General features: G+C 46.0%; 1 protein-coding gene across 1 annotated transcript in view; it reads right to left on the reverse strand.

Annotated features, from left to right (window-relative positions):
* The window catches only part of ARHGAP31 (Rho GTPase activating protein 31), a 178,520-nt gene extending 157,888 nt beyond the window's left edge, over positions 1–20,632 (reverse strand). Inside the window, exon 1 of the mRNA XM_040422906.1 lies at positions 20,038–20,632. Within this exon, the coding sequence (XP_040278840.1) occupies positions 20,038–20,128 (91 nt within the window). The 5' untranslated portion in view covers positions 20,129–20,632. The remainder of the gene's footprint in view (positions 1–20,037) is intronic.
* Between the last annotated feature and the right edge of the window lie 633 nt (positions 20,633–21,265).

The raw sequence follows: 21,265 nt of genomic DNA on the forward strand, positions 1-21,265 counted from the left end.
CCCTAAAATAGTCACTTTTATGAGCCCCGTAGTCAGGTTTCACTTTTTTTTTACTACCCATGGTCTGTGGTCTTAAAGGGCACGTCCCCTATAAATGTACAGATGTAGCAGAGTTAACAGTCACATCTAAGTAACGCATTATGACTGTCACTGTTAACTCTGCTACATCTGTATCTGTACAGCGCCATTCCTGTGCACATGCCGCACTGAGTGCACTTAAAACCTGCGCTCCTAAATAAATAGGATAGTCCTGTTCTATCAGGGGCCGGCTGTTCCGTTTCGCAAAAAACGGAATGCACACATTTTTTGCGGATCCGTTTTTTGCGGAGACCGCAAAATACTGAAAAAGCCGTACGGCCGTGTGCAATAGGCCTTAACAGCAGGGATTCTTGCATTTAATTAGCAATCTGCAGGAGACTCAAGGAAGGGCCCCATAGCTGTTACCTTCCAGGGGCCCCAGGGGCTCAGAGCAGATTACAGCTCAGACGTGTTCGCACTCACTGTATAGAGAAGCATCGTAAAGTTTTCCACTTTTTCCAGCCCTCCCCCATCTTTGTCCCTGGGGATGATGCAGTGTTTATGGTGCTCAGCAATGACCGCATACTGCGCTGCTTCATACCTGTTTCATGGTATCCAACCCACCGCCACACCCGCTGCGCAGCCTGCCATATAGCACAGCGCCGCCTCTCTGATATCAAGGCTGGCCGACCGCTATCTATCCTGATTCCCAGGTACACATGCATGCTCGGCTCAGCTCAACTTCCATATAGTGCCTGCTTACTACAGACAGACAGTACCTAAGTAATACCTCCATACAGTATCTAAATAATACTACCATAACACTGCTGCATTATTACTGTTTAATACCGCTAGACAAAGCCTTAATAATACCTACATATTGTATCCAAATATTTCTACTATATAGTACCCATATAATATTACCATATATTTACCATACAATACAACATTCAATGCCCAAATAATACCTCCAGACAATGGTTTAATAATACCTTCATATGGCATCCAAAATATTACTTTCATGTAGTAACCATATAACATTACCAGAAAGCACTACATGTAATATCCAAATAATACTGCCAAACAATGACTTAATAATACCTACATATCGTGTCCAAATATTACTACTATTTAGTACCCATATAATAATACCATATATTTACCATACAATACGGCATTCAGCGCCCCAATAATACCGCCAGACAAAGTTTAAATAAAGAGCTGAACATTGACTTATAATATAGCTGCCTTGCATCTGGTGGCATTAGAGGCGGAGCTTGTTAAGAGCTCATTTGCATAACTTCTTCCCAGAATTCCAGAGGAGCGTGTATGACCTATAAGGCTAAATCCGCACCGTAGGTCGTGTACATTGTATTCTATGAGAATTAGAAATTCTCAATGCACACGATGCGGAGTTGTACAGACCCTCGATCATTCACCACACACTGTATTCAGCCTCTCCGGAGCCTAAAACGGCTGATACACCTTATAGAAACAATAGATTGTATCCAAGTGCACAAAAAAAATAAATGTACATCTGACATCTACAGAATGGTTGCACACAGTCACACCATGTAGCGCAACATGCTCTGGAGTCAGCGGAGGCCAGCAGAGCAAGATTTGGCAGGAGGCGGGTAACATGGATTATATATAATTTTATCACTGAATGTTGTCAGTTTTCATTTTATTATGAGGAAAGTTTTTGGCAAAAATCCCACCACACAGTCCAAGTCTGTATATCGGCTTGTTCAAATTAACTCCTTCATCACCTAAAGGCAGGAGAGCAGAACTACTGAACAATGGATGAAAACAGACACATACGGTAGCCAGGATTTCATTCACCAGGGGCAAATATTTCATCATCGCCCTAGCCCTGATACTACCTCTTCCCAATTACAAGAGTAAAACTACTATAATACTACCTCCTATGTACAGGAATATAACGACTATAATACTGCTCTAATGTACAAGAATATAACTACTATATTACAGCCTCCTATGTACAAGAATATAACTACTATAATACTGCTCATATTTACAAGAATATAACTACTATAATACTGCTCCTATGTACAAGAATATAACTACTATAATACTGCCTCCTATGTACAAGAATATAACTACTATAATACTGCCTCCTATGTACAAGAATATAACTACTATAATACTGCCTCCTATGTACAAGAATATATCTACTATAATACTGCTCCTATGTACAAGAATATAACTACTATAATACTGCTTCTATGTACAAGAATATAACTACTATAATACTGCTCCTATGTACAAGAATATAACTACTATAATACTACTCCTATGTACAGGAATATAACTACTATAATACTGCCTCCTATGTACAAGAATATAACTACTATAATACTGCTCCTATGTACAAGAATATAACTACTATAATACTGCTTCTATGTACAAGAATATAACTACTATAATACTGCCTCCTATGTACAAGAATATATCTACTATAATACTGCTCCTATGTACAAGAATATAACTACTATAATACTACTCCTATGTACAAGAATATAACTACCATAATACTGCCTCCTATGTACAAGAATATAACTACTATAATACTGCTCCTATGTACAAGAATATAACTACTATAATACTGCCTCCTATGTACAATAATATTCATATCTACTGTTCATCTGACAGTCCAATCTTGGTAAGGGAGAGCTTCCTGTTGATGTTCACCACAGTCCTGGGAATGTGGGTAGCGGTGAAGTAACATCATGGTGATGCATCCTTTTTACTTTTCCCATATTAACTGTTTTGTTGGTTTTCTGATGAATCACACCGGCAGGAATCTGTCTCAGACATGCAGGAACGTCTTCCATTAACAGTGCACCATTAGGATAAGATATGTGACGGTTACAATGGTTGTTTTCACTTCTGGTGGGTGTCTGTGTCTTTAAATAAAAAGTTCAAAAACTCAATTAACTCCTTAACTCCTTGCATTCCGCTTTCCTTTATCTCAGTGCAGAAACCAGCAATTATAGGTCGGCAAATGTACAGCAAGGAACTAAAGAAATTTCTCTGCAGGGTCAAGTCCCTCATTTATTACTCATGTCAGAAAGCATTTTCCGCTAAGACAAACGGATTTAGTAATTTAACCACAAGTGCATTTCTGGAGATTAACTGTGCAAACCTCAAGAAACCAACAAAGAATCCACGATATTTACTGGTTTTTCACATTTGCAATAGAACCGCAATATGACTTGTGAACCCGCAACCATGACAAGGATCCCACCTAGATGGCAAGCATAGATGCAGCAGAGCTGGTGTAGCATTGCATACTCATGAATGATATAAAATAGTTACAAATGAAGCGAAACTATTGAAATATTCATCCTGAGCTTCCAAGGTCATGAATACAATTCCAGAGCTACAGTATGGACTGACACTTATGCAGTCTAAGCAGTGGGATACAAGAAGTAGAGTAAGGCAGAGTTCATACTTTAGCTATTTGGTCAGTTATTCCCATCAGTTAATTTCTATGTCATTGAGCTGGCTGACCGCCCCGATGGCCGCCGTCTAACGCCACATTTTGCGACATGTGTCAGAGAAGAGATTGACGTCATGTTTATAATGTGATAATACTTTATTTCTGGAGCAGAGTGTGGTCAGGGGTTTGTAATCTGGAACATATTTCATCATCCTGTCAGGATTCAGCAAGAACAATGACAGCAATTGAAACAAAGTAGACTTGGGCAATGTGTACAGATGTAGCAGAGCTGTGTGTGTCAGTTTTTTGTTTGGAGCAGCGCTCCTTAGGCATCAGGACAGCATTCTGAGATACAGGGGGGTCTGAAAGTCCCTCTAAGGCTAGTAGATGTTCTTTACTGCAGTACTTCTAGAAAATACTTCTAATACTGGAAACTCAGGAATGCTCTACCTGTGGCCCTCCAGCTGTTGTAGTTTTGCAACAGCTGGAGGGCCGCAGGTTGGGCATCCCTGATCTATCTTATATCTATCTAGAATGTATAATATAGTGAGATCTTAAACTTCGGTGTCACACCCCGGCATTCACACAGATGGAGCTGTTCTTCTCCCCTTCGCTTGCTTATATTCCAGCTCTGTATACGTTCCACCCATGAGTAAAACTGGGCGGAGTCAGACTAGTCAGGGGCCGTCTCTCACCAGCCTTTTGGCTTCAGAAAGCCCTTTCTCTATGAATGTACAATAAACCCTATACCTTCTCAACCACGTAGGTGACAATAGCAAGAAACATCAGCGATAAAGAATCAGTTAAACTGTTCAGTGCTGCGCCCTCATCCGCAGAGCCCTAGGCTGGAGCCCATATGTTGAATAGTGATGGTAAAGTTTCCCCTATGGCTGCAGGAGACAGCTGGGGTCCACAGACCCGTGCAGATGGTGACGGCTGACACAGGGTCACCATGGGCAGTGTTCACATTGTGAGTTAATGCAGGGAAAGCAACTTGTCAGAGTCAAGGACGAACTGATAGAGGAGGATCACAAGACACCTGACGGATTCATGACACGTGCACTCTGATCTGCTCCTTCCAGGTGACTGGTACCAGTATGTATATAGTATACAGGGTCCATGGCTCCATACCTACACAAGCCCCTACTATACAGAGTCCATGGTCCATACCTACACAAGCCCCCACTATACAGAGTCCATGGTCCATACCTACACAAGCCCCCACTATACAGAATCCATGGTCCATACCTACACAAGCCCCACTATACAGAGTCCATGGTCCATACCTACACAAGCCCCCACTATACAGAGTCCATGGTCCATATCTACACAAGCCCCCACTATACAGAGTCCATGGTCCATACCTACACAAGCCCCCACTATACAGGGTCCATGGTCCATACCTACATAAGCCCCACTATACAGAGTCCATGGTCCATACCTACACAAGCCCCACTATACAGAGTCCATGGTCCATATCTACACAAGCCCCCACTATAAAGGGTCCATGGTCCATACCTACATAAGCCCCCACTATACAGAGTCCATGGTCCATACCTACACAAGCCCCCACTATACAGGGTCCATGGTCCATACCTATATAAGCCCCACTATACAGAGTCCATGGTCCATACCTACACAAGCCCCACTATACAGAGTCCATGGTCCATATCTACACAAGCCTCCACTATACAGGGTCCATGGTCCATACCTACATAAGCCCCACTATACAGAGTCCATGGTCCATACCTACACAAGCCCCCACTATACGGGGTCCATGGTCCATACCTACACAAGCCCCTACTATACAGAGTCCATGGTCCATATCTACACAAGCCCCCACTATACAGAGTCCATGATCCATACCTACACAAGCCCCCACTATACAGAGTCCATGGTCCATACCTACACAAGCCCCCACTATACAGGGTCCATGGTCCATACCTACACAAGCCCCCACTATACAGAGTCCATGGTCCATACCTACATAAGCCCCACTATACAGAGTCCATGGTCCATACCTACACAAGCCCCACTATACAGAGTCCATGGTCCATATCTACACAAGCCCCCACTATACAGGGTCCATGGTCCATACCTACATAAGCCCCACTATACAGAGTCCATGGTCCATACCTACACAAGCCCCCACTATACAGGGTCCATGGTCCATACCTACATAAGCCCCTACTATACAGAGTCCATGGTCCATACCTACACAAGCCCCCACTATACAGGGTCCATGGTCCATACCTACATAAGCCCCACTATACAGAGTCCATGGTCCATACCTACACAAGCCCCACTATACAGAGTCCATGGTCCATATCTACACAAGCCCCCACTATACAGAGTCCATGGTCCATACCTACAAAAGCCCCCACTATACAGAGTCCATGGTCCATACCTACACAAGCCCCCACTATACAGAGTCCATGGTCCATACCTACACAAGCCCCCACTATACAGGGTCCATGGTCCATACCTACATAAGCCCCACTATACAGAGTCCATGGTCCATACCTACACAAGCCCCACTATACAGAGTCCATGGTCCATATCTACACAAGCCCCCACTATACAGGGTCCATGGTCCATACCTACATAAGCCCCCACTATACAGAGTCCATGGTCCATACCTACACAAGCCCCCACTATACAGGGTCCATGGTCCATACCTATATAAGCCCCACTATACAGAGTCCATGGTCCATACCTACACAAGCCCCACTATACAGAGTCCATGGTCCATATCTACACAAGCCTCCACTATACAGGGTCCATGGTCCATACCTATATAAGCCCCACTATACAGAGTCCATGGTCCATACCTACACAAGCCCCACTATACAGAGTCCATGGTCCATATCTACACAAGCCCCACTATACAGGGTCCATGGTCCATACCTACATAAGCCCCACTATACAGAGTCCATGGTCCATACCTACACAAGCCCCCACTATACAGGGTCCATGGTCCATACCTATATAAGCCCCACTATACAGAGTCCATGGTCCATACCTACACAAGCCCCACTATACAGAGTCCATGGTCCATATCTACACAAGCCCCCACTATACAGGGTCCATGGTCCATACCTACATAAGCCCCACTATACAGAGTCCATGGTCCATACCTACACAAGCCCCCACTATACAGGGTCCATGGTCCATACATACCTACATAAGCCCCACTATACAGAGTCCATGGCTCCATATCTACACAAGCTGATAGTTACCCAGGTTTTTATTACACACTTATCTCACCTCTTCCAGAAGTGGAAGGGTTACCAAAAAAGACTGCCAAGAAAGCATGATAAGTAGATGATATTCTGGGCACGTAGCACATGGGAAAATGACCTGCACGGAAACTGCACAGCTTACCCAAAATATTCACAAGGTTTTAGGACAGAAATTCCGAGCACAAATAGAAATGTCTAAAACCGGTCACTATTCGCTGAGAGCACCAGCATCAAAGAATGCAGCCTATCCATCCACGAGAGAGAGGTGACATCACTGAGAATGCAGCCTATCCATTCATTAGAGAGCAGTGACATCATTGAGAATGCAGCCTATCCATTCACTAGAGAGCAGTGACATCACTAAGAATGCAGCCTATCCATTCACTAGAACGCAGTGACATCACTGAGAATGCAGCCTATCCATTCACTAGAGAGCAGTGACATCACTGAGGATGCAGCCTATCCATTCACTAGAGAGCAGTGACATCACTGAGAATGCATCCTATCCATTCAATAGAGAGCAGTGACATCACTGAGAATGCAGCCTATCCAATCCATTCACTAGAGAGCAGTGACATCACTGAGAATACAGCCTATCCATTCATTAGAGAGCAGTGACATCACTGAGAATGCAGCCTATCCATTCACTAGAGAGCAGTGACATCACTGAGGATGCAGCCTATCCATTCACTAGAAAGCAGTGACATCACTGAGAATGCAGCCTATCCATTCACTAGAGAGCAGTGACATCACTGAGAATGCAGCCTATCCAATCCATTCACTAGAGAGCAGTGACATCACTGAGAATACAGCCTATCCATTCACTAGAGAGCAGTGACATCACTGAGGATGCAGCCTATCCATTCACTAGAAAGCAGTGACATCACTGAGAATGCAGCCTATCCATTCACTAGAAAGCAGTGACATCACTGAGAATGCAGCCTATCCATTCACTAGAGAGCAGTGACATCACTGAGAATGCATCCTAGCCATTCAATAGAGAGCAGTGACATCACTGAGAATGCAGCCTATCCAATCCATTCACTAGAGAGAGGTGACATCACCGAGAGTGCAGCCTATCCTTTCACTAGCGGCTGATTGTGGTCAGATGGGGCAGAGCTCACGTAGCCTCTTGACAAAATTAGTTTTCACTTCTAAAGAATTAAAGTAGGAAAAGGGTAATTAGGATGTTGTCGTCAGGGAGTAGTGAGACTCAACTTCAAAGCTTAGCTCGCCACTCTCTGTGTAGGGGCGTCTGTGCCACAATACTGCGCTGAGTAACGAGTGACATCATCAAGGCAGCATCACAGGAAACAGATGGGACGACTGTCAGTGGAGGAAGCGATGCCCCTCGCACTAACATTATGAGTGCATACTAACCCTATACATCCCCGATGTAGAACTGGCAGAACCGTCACTGCACCAGAGGTCATGTGCCTTAGGCCTGGGCTACGTGGCATCTGCTAAGAGTTGCATGGCTTTGGTCACATGACTAACCCAATAGTTGGTCAAAGTAAAAAAAAAATTGCAGCTGTGACCTCCAAGAATTTTTGCCACTTCAAAAGAATTGTCCAGATTTTTTTATGCTGAGGATATGCCATCAATGTCTGGTCCGAGACCCTGCCGATCTGCTGTTTGAGAGTAGCTCCGATGCAGGAACTACACCAGAACTACACATCTCACGGTGCCAGAACTACACATCTCCGTTCACTGTGTCGCGGTCGGATCGGGTTACCGCAGCACTGCTCCCATTCACTTCAATGTGTAGATCTGCAGCCAACCTTCGGGGCCGAAGCTAATGCAGAGCAGCTGATTGGTGGGGGGTGCTGGGTGTCAGACCTCTGCTGATCAGATACTGATGGACTGTCCTGGACAACCCTGTCTAGGTGAGAGGCTCCCCGTTTCTGTGAGCAAGGGTGGAGCTTATCAAAGAAAAGGAGGAGCTTTAAATCCAGACGGCAGAAGTAGAACAGGAGGCGCTTCGTGAAGTCGCCCTCCATTTTGGCCTCAACAGAGGATCCCCCTTCTATTAACTCAGTATTTCTCAACAGGGTTATGAAAATGGGTTTACAAAACTAGACAACCCCTTTAAGGAGCTAAGAACAAAGAAAGGGATCAAAAGGGGGGAGGGGCGGGGGCTTCTCTGAATTTGAATTGTTAACTTGGACCTGAAGTCTGTGACTATCTTAAAGGAAACATCTTGTGTAGTTTGGTCATTCTCTCTCTCTCTTTGTTTTTTACTTTGAAGTAATTCATGCTTATCTTTTTTTTTTCTCTCCATGTTTTTCCCTTCAACTAGGAAAACCAAGGCATTAAAAACCACAAACACATGATTTTTCACATGAGGTACCGCAATGGGGTCCACCATCAGGGCAGATTTCAAAATAGTTCAGAACATTGTAAATGTGCAGCTTTTACATTAATCACTGTCAAATTTATTGCAATTTTATATCAGTCTGATAGATACGTTATTTAACCCTTTATAGCAGTCTGATAGCTAGTGTTTAACCCTTTATAGCAGTCTGATAGCCACAGTATTTAACCCTTTATATCAGTCTGATAGCTACAGTGTTTAACCCTTTATATCAGTCTGATAGCTACAGTATTTAACCTTTATAGCAGTCTGATAGCTACAGTGTTTAACCCTTTATATCAGTCTGATAGCTACAGTATTTAACCCTATATAAATCTGATAGCTACAGTATTTAACCCTTTATATTAATCTGATAGCTACAGTATTTAACCCTTTATATCAGTCTGATAACTACAGTATTTAACCCTATATCAATCTGATAGCTACAGTGTTAAACCCTTGATATCAGTCTGATAGCTACAGTGTTAAACCCTTGATATCAGTCTGATAGCTATCGTATTTAACCCTTTATATCAGCCTCATGGCTACAGCATTTAACCCTTTATACCAGTCTGATAGCTATAGTGTTTAACCCTTTACATCAGTCCGATAGTTACAATGCTTAACCCTTTGTGGTTACAATCTGTGATTTCATTTTTCCTTTTACTTTAGCTAATTATGCACATTTTTTATATTTTCAGCAAGATTGCTCCAGAGAATGAATACTCCTACAATACTCTATATATTCCCCGCATCTCCCCCTCCCTTCGTTGAGAGGCGTTTATGACTTTTCCATATGCAAAAAATGACTTCATTTAAAGAGGGGAAAAATTAGAGTGAACACAGGGTGTGACTCCCTGGTCACAGCGAGGAAGCCCTTTCCAACATCCTCCTGCCAAGTTCTTAGAAGCAGAAGCCAGCTTTCCAATCTGCATGACACCCGGGCCCCCAGAGCCCCCTCCTTACTACTGTCAGGGCCTCCCCATTCCCTTATACCTTCTAGATCTGGGTAGAAGAATTCTCACTAATTGACCCGGTTATGTTAATTACTTCCAGACACAAGATGTGACGCAGGTTTTCCCTTGTACAGATCGTACTTGTCGATGCTGAGTCAACTCGGCTCATGGCGGCTGTTCATTTCCAGTTGTAGCCCGCCAAAAAAATACTGGAACTAATAATAATAATCAAAGATCTCCTTAAAGTGGAACCCCTCTGAAGAAGCCTCATACACAGAGTATGATTAGCACCATGTACCTTCTCAGAATCTGCATTAATTTCTCTTCTGGGGACCCCTGACAGTATTCTGTAGGTCGTGGAAGTTCCCACCGCCTGCCTTGACTTCCTGTCTGGGTGACTACTACTGGAGTCCATGTAACTACAGAACCAGGAAGTTCTATCTTCTCTACAATGCATGGCCCCTTTATGCTGTGCAGGCTTGTTTTAGGACGTTCTTAGCTTCAGAGTATAAAGCAAGAACTGGGGGGAACAACATCCATGTATTTAGGGAGGGAATGGGGGCTAAAAAGGTAGCAGGATAAGCTTTAGGCTGTTTTTTCAGCTGCTGCTTTTCTGATAACTAGTAGGTGGCCACAATGTGAGTACGGGGGTAGGAAAGGACCCCTAGGGCCCAGCCTTATTAACAATAATAAATATGGGTCACAGTGATGGTCTGGAAGTATCGGTAAGTAACCTCCGGGGTGTAATCCTATATGCTGCCCCCTGCTATGAAATCTTATCCCCTGCTGTATGGGAGACAGTCAGCAATGCAGCCGCCTCCATGGAGTAGACAACACATGTCTGTGCTGAGGATGTGTATATAGCGGTGTATGAGGCGTAGTCTGTAGGTATGCGGTGGGGGCGGTTGTCATGGAGCATTTCTAGTCTACTCTCCTGGTACAGGGCTAGAGGTTTCCTAAGTAAGTGACCTACTTACCTGCTAAGACTTCCTGGACTCCTGGCAGGGGGGGGGGGGGGGGGCAAACATGGGGTCTGCCAGGCAGAAATTGATCAGCCACCGACCGCTGCCACTGGATGATGGACGCTCTTTACTGGTGGCTGCTGGTTGGAGCTCCTAATGGGGCCACTCTGGCTGGTTCATGGGAGTTCCCTAACTGGTAGTATTCATGCAGGCACCATTCATATGGGCTCACTAATTGGCACAGGTATAGAAGCACTTTCGCACCCTTCATGGGGCACTGTCTGAGGCACTAATCATGTTGGGGCACTTTGGCTGGCACTCTTCATGGGGCATTATTTGGCGAGACTGACTCTATTCCCGCTGGTAATGTTGAAGGGGCACTCCGGCTGTCATCATAGAAGCAGGGTCAGAATTTAAAGAGATTGTTCACCCCTGGAAACCTTTTCTACAGACCCCCCTGTAGCCGGACCTGCGGTGGGAATTATACTTCCCTGATCTCCGCCACTGGGTCCCGGCTCCATCGCTTCCGCTTGGGTACCACATGTCTTGGGTCTACCCGTATTAACATCTGTTTTGACACAGGTCACGTGGCTGCTGCAGCCAATGACTGGTCGCATGGGGGATGTGTCACCCGTGGGTCATGTCAGTTAGTCACGACACATGGGTGACACGTCAAAGCCGCAGTCACGTGACCCGTTGTTGATAGGGGTAGACCCAAGACCTGCTGCGTCCAATGGGGAGCAATGGAACCCACCAACTCGGATCAGCTGATTGTGATTCCCAAGGCAGGTCTGACCACGCTGGGGGGGGGGGGGGGGGGTTCTTCAGAAAAGCTCCCCAGGGGTAAACAGCCCCTTTAAGGGCACAGTCTATGTGTAAAAATTCTCTTGGGAATGTATCAAGGTTCTACAGTAGTTTTCTGCCATAGACAGGTCTCAAGGCTTGTTCCTAAATTTCGGGAGCCATATTAACTGCCACCCAGCTTTCCCAGAGACGGTCAGAGGATGACTGAAGTATTTAGGGCATTCAATAATCTGGAGGAACTGAGGCCACGCGCCAGATTAAAGGAGTTTCACTGTACGAGGGGGTTAATGGCGGCGGTGAATGACGGGGAACGTGTTGCGGCACACACGTGTCTACTGAGACACATGAAGGAAATGAAGCAAGCGTTAAAGGCACAGGCGCACAATCTGCTTGGCTGCTGATCAGAGACCCCGGCGGTCCCAGAACAGAGCCTTCTCTATGCTGGCGGGGATGGCAGCCATTCCGTGAAGAAGGGGCAGGTGGGGAACAGATGGAGCCACCAACATTCCTCCCGCCCGGCCCTGCCGCTGCCATTCCTGCGCCATGTGGGAATCATTACCCCAAATTCCTGCTCCGAGCAGAGGAACGAGCGAGAGTCCTGTCATCAGCAAAGCTGGGTAAAAAAAAAAAAAAAGAGTCAAAATAAAAACCGCAACCGATTTGAAGAGTCATGGGGCAAAAATTGCTTTAGGCCGAATCCACACACGGCATTTTGTAGCGTTTTTTGCAGCGTTGGTGTTTTTAGCCTCAGTAGGCTCTTTGTGATGCACGTTCTAAAACGAAAACGATCGACCCCCTTTTCTGATATTCGTTTTTAGCCTGACATTTAGTCTATACTGAAATATAAGCAATTCAGATTTTGGTGTTTTTAAGGTCCGCGGCGTATAAAAGAAAAAATATATAAATGGCGCCTACTCTGAGTATGGAATAATTCCTGACGTTTTTCCATTAGGCTTCTCTGTAGAACTTAAAAAAATTACCAGAAAAATTAATTTTACAAAAAAACACATTAAAAACTTTATTTTTACGAGAGTTTAAAAACAACCAAAAAAAGGGTATATGGAGGAAGTCTTAAGAAAACGGAAGAGTGGTTATCTGAAAAATGTGGAAACACCGCAACTGGTCAAAAAGAAAAAGGGGACTGTTGCCCATAGCAACCAATCACAGCTCAGCTTTCATTTTTCAAAAGCACGTTAAGAAATGAAAGCTGCCCTGTGATTGGTTGCTATGGGCAACGGACAGTTTTTGTCTTGGGCCTCCTTGACACGAACGATACGGATTGGCTCAGGATGCGTTCAGTGAAACTCGCACCATTTTGCAAGCAAGTTCAGTCAGATTTGTCTGCAATTGCGTTCAGTTTTTTTCCACGCGGGTGCCATCCATTTTGATGCGTTTTTCATGCGCGTGAAAAAAAACTGAAGGTTTACAAACAACATCTTCTAGCAACCATCAGTGAAAGACGAATCGCTTCCGGATTACGCTGAAGCCCCATTCACTTCTATGGGGCCAGGGCTGCGTAAAAAAAAAGGCAGAATATAGAACATGTTGCGATTCTCACGCAATGCAGAACTGATGCGGGGGGGGGGGGGGGGAACGCTCATGTATACAGACCCATTGAAATGAATGGGTCAGGATTCATTGCGGGTAATATGCGTTCACTTCACGCATCGCACCTGCGCGGAAAACTCGCTCATGTAAAAGGGGCCTTAGGGCGGCACATGCAAATGACGGTGTAGTACATGCAGATTTTCCACACAGACTTTCACACGGATTTCAGCGTTTCTGCACCAAAATACTTGCAGAGTATTTACCCCAGAAAATCCGCGCACCATGCAGATTTCAAAATCCGCAGCACAGGTCAATTTCCATGAGGAAAATTTCTGCACCGCCTACATGAAATCATTTTCAAAATCACATCTACTTAGCTGGAACTGTATTGAGCTGCGGATTTTCCGCATGAAAATCCGTGATGAAAATCTGAATGTGTAACGCATCGCGCGCAGTTACACGAAGCATTTCAGTTTGTAATGTTTGTAGGGTTAGAGGCATTTAAAGAAAAAAGTGCGGGTATGGCACATTTTCTGATGTTTCTCCAATACACTTCTCTGAAGAACGTAAAAAAAAAACGCCATAAAAACTGTGCGTGAAAAAAAAGCCTTAGGCCTCATGCACATGGCCGTGGGGACCCGCTGTTTGAGGGCCGCAATACAGCCACGGCCATGTACATGAGGCCTAAAAAGAATCGACTACAGCCTACAGCTATTAGAGCATGCTGGGAGTTGTAGTTTTGCAACAGCTGGAGAGGGCCACAGATTGAGCATCCCTGGTCTAAAAGAAAGTATGTTGCCCCTAGCAACCAATCACAGCGCAGCTTCCATTTTTCAAAAGCACTATAAGAAATAAAAGCTGCGCTGCGATTGGTTGCTATGGACAACAGTTTTTCTGTCAGTTTCACTGTGTTTTGCAGTGGTTTTTGTGGCATTTTAAAGGTTAAATATCTGCATCCAGATGGTAGAAATGCCACTTGCGCCAAAGTTAGAAACTTTCATACGGCAGAGTACAGCCTTTCATGACTTTTCCACACTGTCTGGTTGTGGTTATGGTGTTACTGGCGGGGTTGTAGTGTCTTTAACGCAATTTTTCTCATAGACTTCTCTATAGGACTTTGAAAACACCCAAAAAAACATATGCCTTTTAAATGGCACATAATTTTAAAAAATGCTGTCAAAAAACACTTGGAAAAACAATATGGAAGAACGCTTCTCGTTTAAAAATCCTTAAAAATAGTACTAGGCCTTAAGAAAACTGTCTAAGGCCTCATGCACACGACCGTTGTTGTGTTCCGTTCCGCAAAATGGGGTTCCGTTGTTCCGTGATCCGTTTCCATTTTTGTTTCCGTGTGTCTTCCTTTATTTTTGGAGGACCACCAGACATAAAGGAAAGTAAAAAAAAGTCTAAGACAGGTTTGCCATGCAAATGATAGGAAAAAAACGGACACGGATGACAATCTTGTGTGCCTCCGCGTTTTTTAGCGCTCCAATTGACTTAATAAGGCAGGTTCTATTTTTTTGACAGACTGGAACCACGGATCACGGACGCGGATGGCAAACGGTGCATTAGCCGAGTTTTCAACGGACCCATTGAAAGTCAATGGGTCCGCAGAAAATCACAAAAAACGGCACAACGGACACGGAATAAAACAACGGTCGTGTGCATGAGGCCTAATAGTGAGCGCATCTTTGTTGCCCTTAGCAACCAATCAGAACTCAGCTTTCATTTTATAGGCTGCGTTCTGATTGGTTGCCATAGGCGACAAGGGAGGTTTTGATAAATGAGGCCTAAAGAAAGAGCTTCCGCCCCTCTATGTCAAATCCCATGCAGAATTTTATCAAATCTGCTTCTGGAAAAGCTGGGTGACAACCAAGATAGCTGCAGCAGTAATGCAACAGCTATAGGAGCCATACTGGTTTCCCCCCAGCTTTTCCAGTAAGAACAGGCAAAGAAGAAGTCAATCCCAGGACTGCTGGTGATCATGTGTGCAAATATCTATGGGACATTATTAAAAATTGAAGTCCCCATGACAACACTTCTTGCCCTGTAATCTGACAACTCAGTGTTGTCATAAGGACACTGGGTCTCATCACAATCAGTCAGGGATTTCCATTCTTTTCCTATAACTTCACTAGAAAAATAAAAGTGAGACTGTTCCTAAGTGAAGTGTCCAAGCTGTGAGGCAGTAAGTGTTATCATAGGGACAAATCAATGGAGTGTTCCATAAATAAATGAAAAGCTCTATAGGGATGCGGGCGGCTTCCCGGCATTGTCATTTACTGTATACTCCACGACGTTCCGTGTGATCAATAATACATGGAACATTCTTTACCGGAAGCTTCCGCGTCCATTATTCTTGAACCGTGATATGTGAGGGCTAAGCACACGACCATTGTCGGACAGTGCACGTATTGCAGCCCGCAAACAGCGGGTCTGATATATTCGGGCACCAGCCATTTGTGCACCGCATCATGGATGGGGACCCATTCAGTTGAATGGATCCGGAAGGTGCGGTACGGAACGGAGGCACGGAACCCCATGGAAGCACTACGGAGTGCCTCTGCACCTCAAAAAAGTGCCCATGCATTGGGGACCTCAATTTGCAACACAGACCTTAGAACTATTCAAGTTTTCAGCCTATGGTTGTAAACAAGACTATTTCCATTCACTAACCTTAAGCAGAGATATTGATATCACAGGAAAGTAGCAAACATACCGTATTTTTCGCCCCATAAGACGCATTCCCCCCCCCAAAAGTAGGGGAAAAATGCCCCTGCGACTTATGGGGCGAATACTAATGAGCGCTTCCATTATGGAAGCGCTCATTAGTACCGGAGGACCAGGAAGCAGTGAAGGCTCTGTACTCACCGCTTCCTGGTCCTCGGCTGTCGGCTGTGCAGTGTCTGCGCACAGCATGAGGGCTGACGTGAGGCAATTATGGGGCTGACGTGAGGCAATATGGGGCTGACGTGAGGCAATATGGGGCTGACGTGAGGCAATTATGGGGCTGACGTGAGGCAATTATGGGGCTGACGTGAGGCAATATGGGGCTGACGTGAGGCAATTATGGGGCTGACGTGAGGCAATATGGGGCTGACGTGAGGCAATATGGGGCTGACGTGAGGCAATATGGGGCTGACGTGAGGCATTTATGGGGCTGACGTGAGGCAATATGGGGCTGACGTGAGGCAATTATGGGGCTGACGTGAGGCAATATGGGGCTGACGTGAGGCAATATGGGGCTGACGTGAGGCAATATGGGGCTGACGTGAGGCAATATGGGGCTGACGTGAGGCAATATGGGGCTGACGTGAGGCAATATGGGGCTGACGTGAGGCAATATGGGTATGGGGCTGACGTGAGGCAATATGGGGCTGATGTGAGGCAATATGGGGCTGACATGAGGCAATATGGGGCTGACGTGAGGCAATATGGGGCTGATGTGAGGCAATATGGGGCTGACATGAGGCAATATGGGGCTGACGTGAGGCAATATGGGGCTGACGTGAGGCAATATGGGTATGGGGCTGATGTGAGGCAATATGGGGCTGACGTGAGGCAATATGGGGCTGACGTGAGGCAATATGGGGCTGATGTGAGGCAATATGGGGCTGATGTGAGGCAATTATGGGGCTGACGTGAGGCAATTATGGGGCTGACGTGAGGCAATATGGGGCTGATGTGAGGCAATTATGGGGCTGACATGAGGCAATATGGGTATGGGGCTGATGTGAGGCAATATGGGGCTGATGTGAGGCAATATGGGTATGGGGCTGATGTGAGGCAATATGGGGCTGATGTGAGGCAATATGGGGTTGCTGGGGGCTCTTATTTGAGGTCTGATAGGGGGTCATTCACATTGGTGGTCTGACCTGAGGTCTAATAAAAAAAAAAAAAAATCTTATTGTCCCTTCTAACACCTAGGTGCGTCTTATTGGGCGAAAAATACGGTACATTAGAGAAGAACTTTTCAGTAAACACAAAATCAGAACAACACGAAGTGATATTTCAGCCAAATAACAGGCGAGAACTGCGCGGAAGGTGAAACCCCAAAGAGCCTTGAAGTCTAAAATGGACAACCCCTTTAAGACACCGCAATTTATAAAAATGTTTGCCCAATTGCCAAAGAATGAGCATCGATCCCTAGAAAGTATGGAACTTCCAAACGGGCAGTTTTGTGGCTCATATACATTTTAAAATTTGGCAGTCGCCACTTTTTCCGACACCTACCAATGTGTTCCGCGGGAAGTGGGCGGGGCTTTAGTCCACCTGCGCAGGTGAACGCACATAAGATCCGCACAAATTTCCGTGTGAAATTTCTGTGCCTTTCCGCTCCAAAATCCACAATGTCTAATTGCGGAATTTGATGCGGTTTTGCCGCAGATCTCAATTCCGCCGCTAAAACCACAAACATAACTGACACGCGGCAGGTCCATTTCCGCATGGAAATTTTTTTTTTGGAGGAGACCTCCATCCACTGATCTGATTGGCTGCTCCTTGCACCTCTTCCTCTGCATCCTACGTCCCAGGCGAGGCCCTACGTTTGGGGCCCTCAGATTCAGGCCTCTACGGATCCGAACCGCCATCCCGGTTCTTCACCGCCGCTCAGCAACAGCCACGTATGAGCGCAGCCGCAGACACTGTAATTATCAATCGCATACAATTACCAGACCTGTAATTACTGGGAATCGTCTATGTCAAAACTCAGGCCCTTAAGGGGGAAGAGCAGGAGAGCGAGAAATCACACACAACCTCTGCCACAGGTTGCAAATTGTCGCTCTGTCCCTTTAAGAAAATGTGATAAGAAAACAAATATATTTGAAACGTAAAAAAAAAAAAAGGATGGAGGTGAAATGTGAACAGAGAACGAGCCAACGCGGTGACGTCGGGCCTCTTCCCGTGCTCTGCCAGTTTCTGCGTTATTCACAGCAGCACAGAGAGTGTAAGCATGACACATAACATGATGAGTGATCGTCTCGGTTATGCCATCTCTTTTTTAATCCGCACAGGATGTTACGAGATTGACTCTTCGGGGGGGGGGGGGGGGGGAAGAACATAAGTTGTAATATTTGTATTAACCCATTGTAGCCACAAATGGGCGTCGATTCGTGAACAGATGACCCAGACGATCGCGATCCCTTTAACGGTCTCCCGTGCACACAGAGATAGCGGAACAGTATTGCTACCAGGCAATCGCTTATTGGCAGTCGCTTTGCGGAAAACTGGCCTTTAGTGTAAACGGATACAAAGGCATTGGCCACATTTAGATGCCTCAACGACATACGCTCCCAATAACGGGCGTGCCTCCGTCGCCCCCCTACAGACCGGGCCGAATAGTCGTTGGTGACGTCTCTGGCTTACTTTATACAGTTCATATCATTTGTCGTGTCCTGGCAGTGGAGGGGGTTAATCCGGATAATTGCCGCATCTTCCATACCGCTCCTTAACCCCTCCTTTAGGCTAGGTCTACACGGCGACATCTATGTCGCGCGACAATTTTTATAACGGCAGTCTATGGTGTCGCACTGCGACATGCGACATGCTGCGACTGCGACACGACGGATTCTTTTGCGACTGTCGCGTCGCGGCGTGTCGCAGTGCGACACCGTAGACTACCAATATAAAAAATGTCGCAGTGTAGTTGTGCCCTATGCGTCGTGTAGAGCTAGCCTTACCAGGGCAACCAGTCAAACAAAGATTGAAAAGGCCTAATGATAAGAATGGATAGCCTATAACCTTCCGACACTTAAGGAGTTAACGTCTTAAAGCTATAGAAGCAATGCCGTGAGCCTGCAAAACTATCGTAGGCGATAACGCGTCGCCCGCGCTATATATATATATATATAATGCACCTTCCTGGCAATCAGTGGGTTAAAACCCCTCTGTTATATCATATCCATGGTTATCATACAATTGCATTTAACCCCTTCATTATACGCCCCTATGCTTCATACAGCTTCCTGGCAGTCAGGGGGTTAATCCGAGCCCTCATGTGCGTCTTGTGTTCAGTTAACCCCTTCATTATACGCCCCTATACTTCATACAGCTTCCTGGCAGTCAGGGGGTTAATCCAAGCCCTGTTCAGTTAACCCCTTCACGGACAGGTACAACTCACGGCGCTTCTCCCTCATATGATCATCTTCTTAAAGATTTTCACAGCTGCAGTTAACCCTTTCCCAACTGGGTAAAAAATTTAATAAAAATTATTATAATAATAATAATAATAATAATAATAATTGTCACCATGGACAGAAAGAGTTAATGCCCCAAGGCATCCTGTATTGACTGAAGGACTGAGACACATCAGGCATAGAATCCATACTGGCGGTAGAAGGGTTAACACCCCCCAAGCCCATCTGCTGTTAACCCCTTCCCTGCCAGCGTTGTCACCGCCCAGCACAGAAACGGTTAACCCCGGTGATACATTTGGTAAAACTTGTTACAGAAAGAGAAGCAACAATGTATCTCTTCCCCCCCCCCCCCCTCTATGTGGTTAATTGGATTCAGATGTGTGTCCCCCCCCCACCCTCCCCTTACCCATGGACTGGACCGGCTATTAACCCCTTCAGACAAGTCTCAGAGTCCTTGCAAGTTGCATCATTCCAAGGCTTGCTCCATAGAGGGACCGCAGAGAAGATAAAGATGAGCCCCTCTCAGTTGGGCAGCCAGAGAAGGGGGTCTCACTTACCATCCTGCCCAGAGGACTCCAGGTGCTCAGCCAGGTCACATCCAAAGGCTCCTTTCCTCTTGATCTTCGTCTTGGCTCCCTTGTTCTTCATGAGTTGGTCCAGAGAGGAGCCCCCCTTACCCCTCCCAGTGGAAATGAAACCAATGTCCCGATAATGCAGCGATGAGAGGGGGGTCGGAGTGCTATAGGGCGGCCAACATTGGGGGTGTCCCAGCTCCTTCCAAGTCACTCCATAGAAAAGCCAAGCAGCTCTGGACAGGAGAAGATCAGCTGTCACCCCAGGGTGAGGGGGATGGAGGCTGCAGGACCTAGAGGCTGGGATTTGGATGGACAGAGGGATCACATCCTGGGTGGTGGCACCTTGGCATCTGGATCCAGGAGAGGGCACAGTGTGCCAGACTTAGTCCTCTTCTCCAGCTCAGCAGAAACTTGTCACAGGAGCTTGCACTCCAAGGCGCACCATGTCCAGTCCCAGAGGCTGCAAATGACTCTTTTTGACCTATCTGTAATTTTTTTTCCTTCTTCCTCCTTTTCTTACAAATCACTGGGTTCTCCAGCTCAGGAAATGCTGTTAAGGAAATGAGGAAGGAGAAGGAGGGGGGGGCTGCTTGTTTTTTTGGCAGTGTGAGAGGGGTGGGGGGATGTGGTGGTATGACAGGGGGGAGGGAGGGAGAGTAGTCCTGACATGCACCACCAGATAACGGGACGGCAAGGACTCTGCTCCAGGTCCCAGCCCAGGACTTGTCAGGGGACGGGCCATCCCGGCGGAGGAGTGGCGCTGGATGACGCTGGAGGGTCCGGGATACGGATAGGGGTTATTACGCTATTAGGCGTCTGTCCCTTTAAGGCGTCGCTCACACGAGTGATACGGAACGAGTCCGGGGGGGAAAAAAAACTATTGCGATTGCGCTCAATGGGGAGTCCTTTTACTAACAGTTTTGCGCCTATTTTTGGCGTAAAGTTTTGCAACTTTTTAAACGCCCTCGAAACAAAATTTGTCACGTTTTTACACCACATTGGACACAAAAAAGTGACAAGGGAGTGGTGGGGGGCGTGGCGGCGGACCCCGGACCCAGCAAATTTTCAAATATGCCGGGAAAAAGGCTTAAAAGATGCTGGAAAATTGGCTGGTGTCGATTTTCCGGAAGATTAGCGAAGATGCGCCTAATTTATGACCAGGCGTACCGTCTTCCCTGCCGCGCCCTTAACGCTTGTAGAGAAATGCCCC

Source organism: Bufo bufo, chromosome 3 (genome assembly GCF_905171765.1).
Source record: "Bufo bufo chromosome 3, aBufBuf1.1, whole genome shotgun sequence".
Taxonomy (NCBI): domain Eukaryota; kingdom Metazoa; phylum Chordata; class Amphibia; order Anura; family Bufonidae; genus Bufo; species Bufo bufo.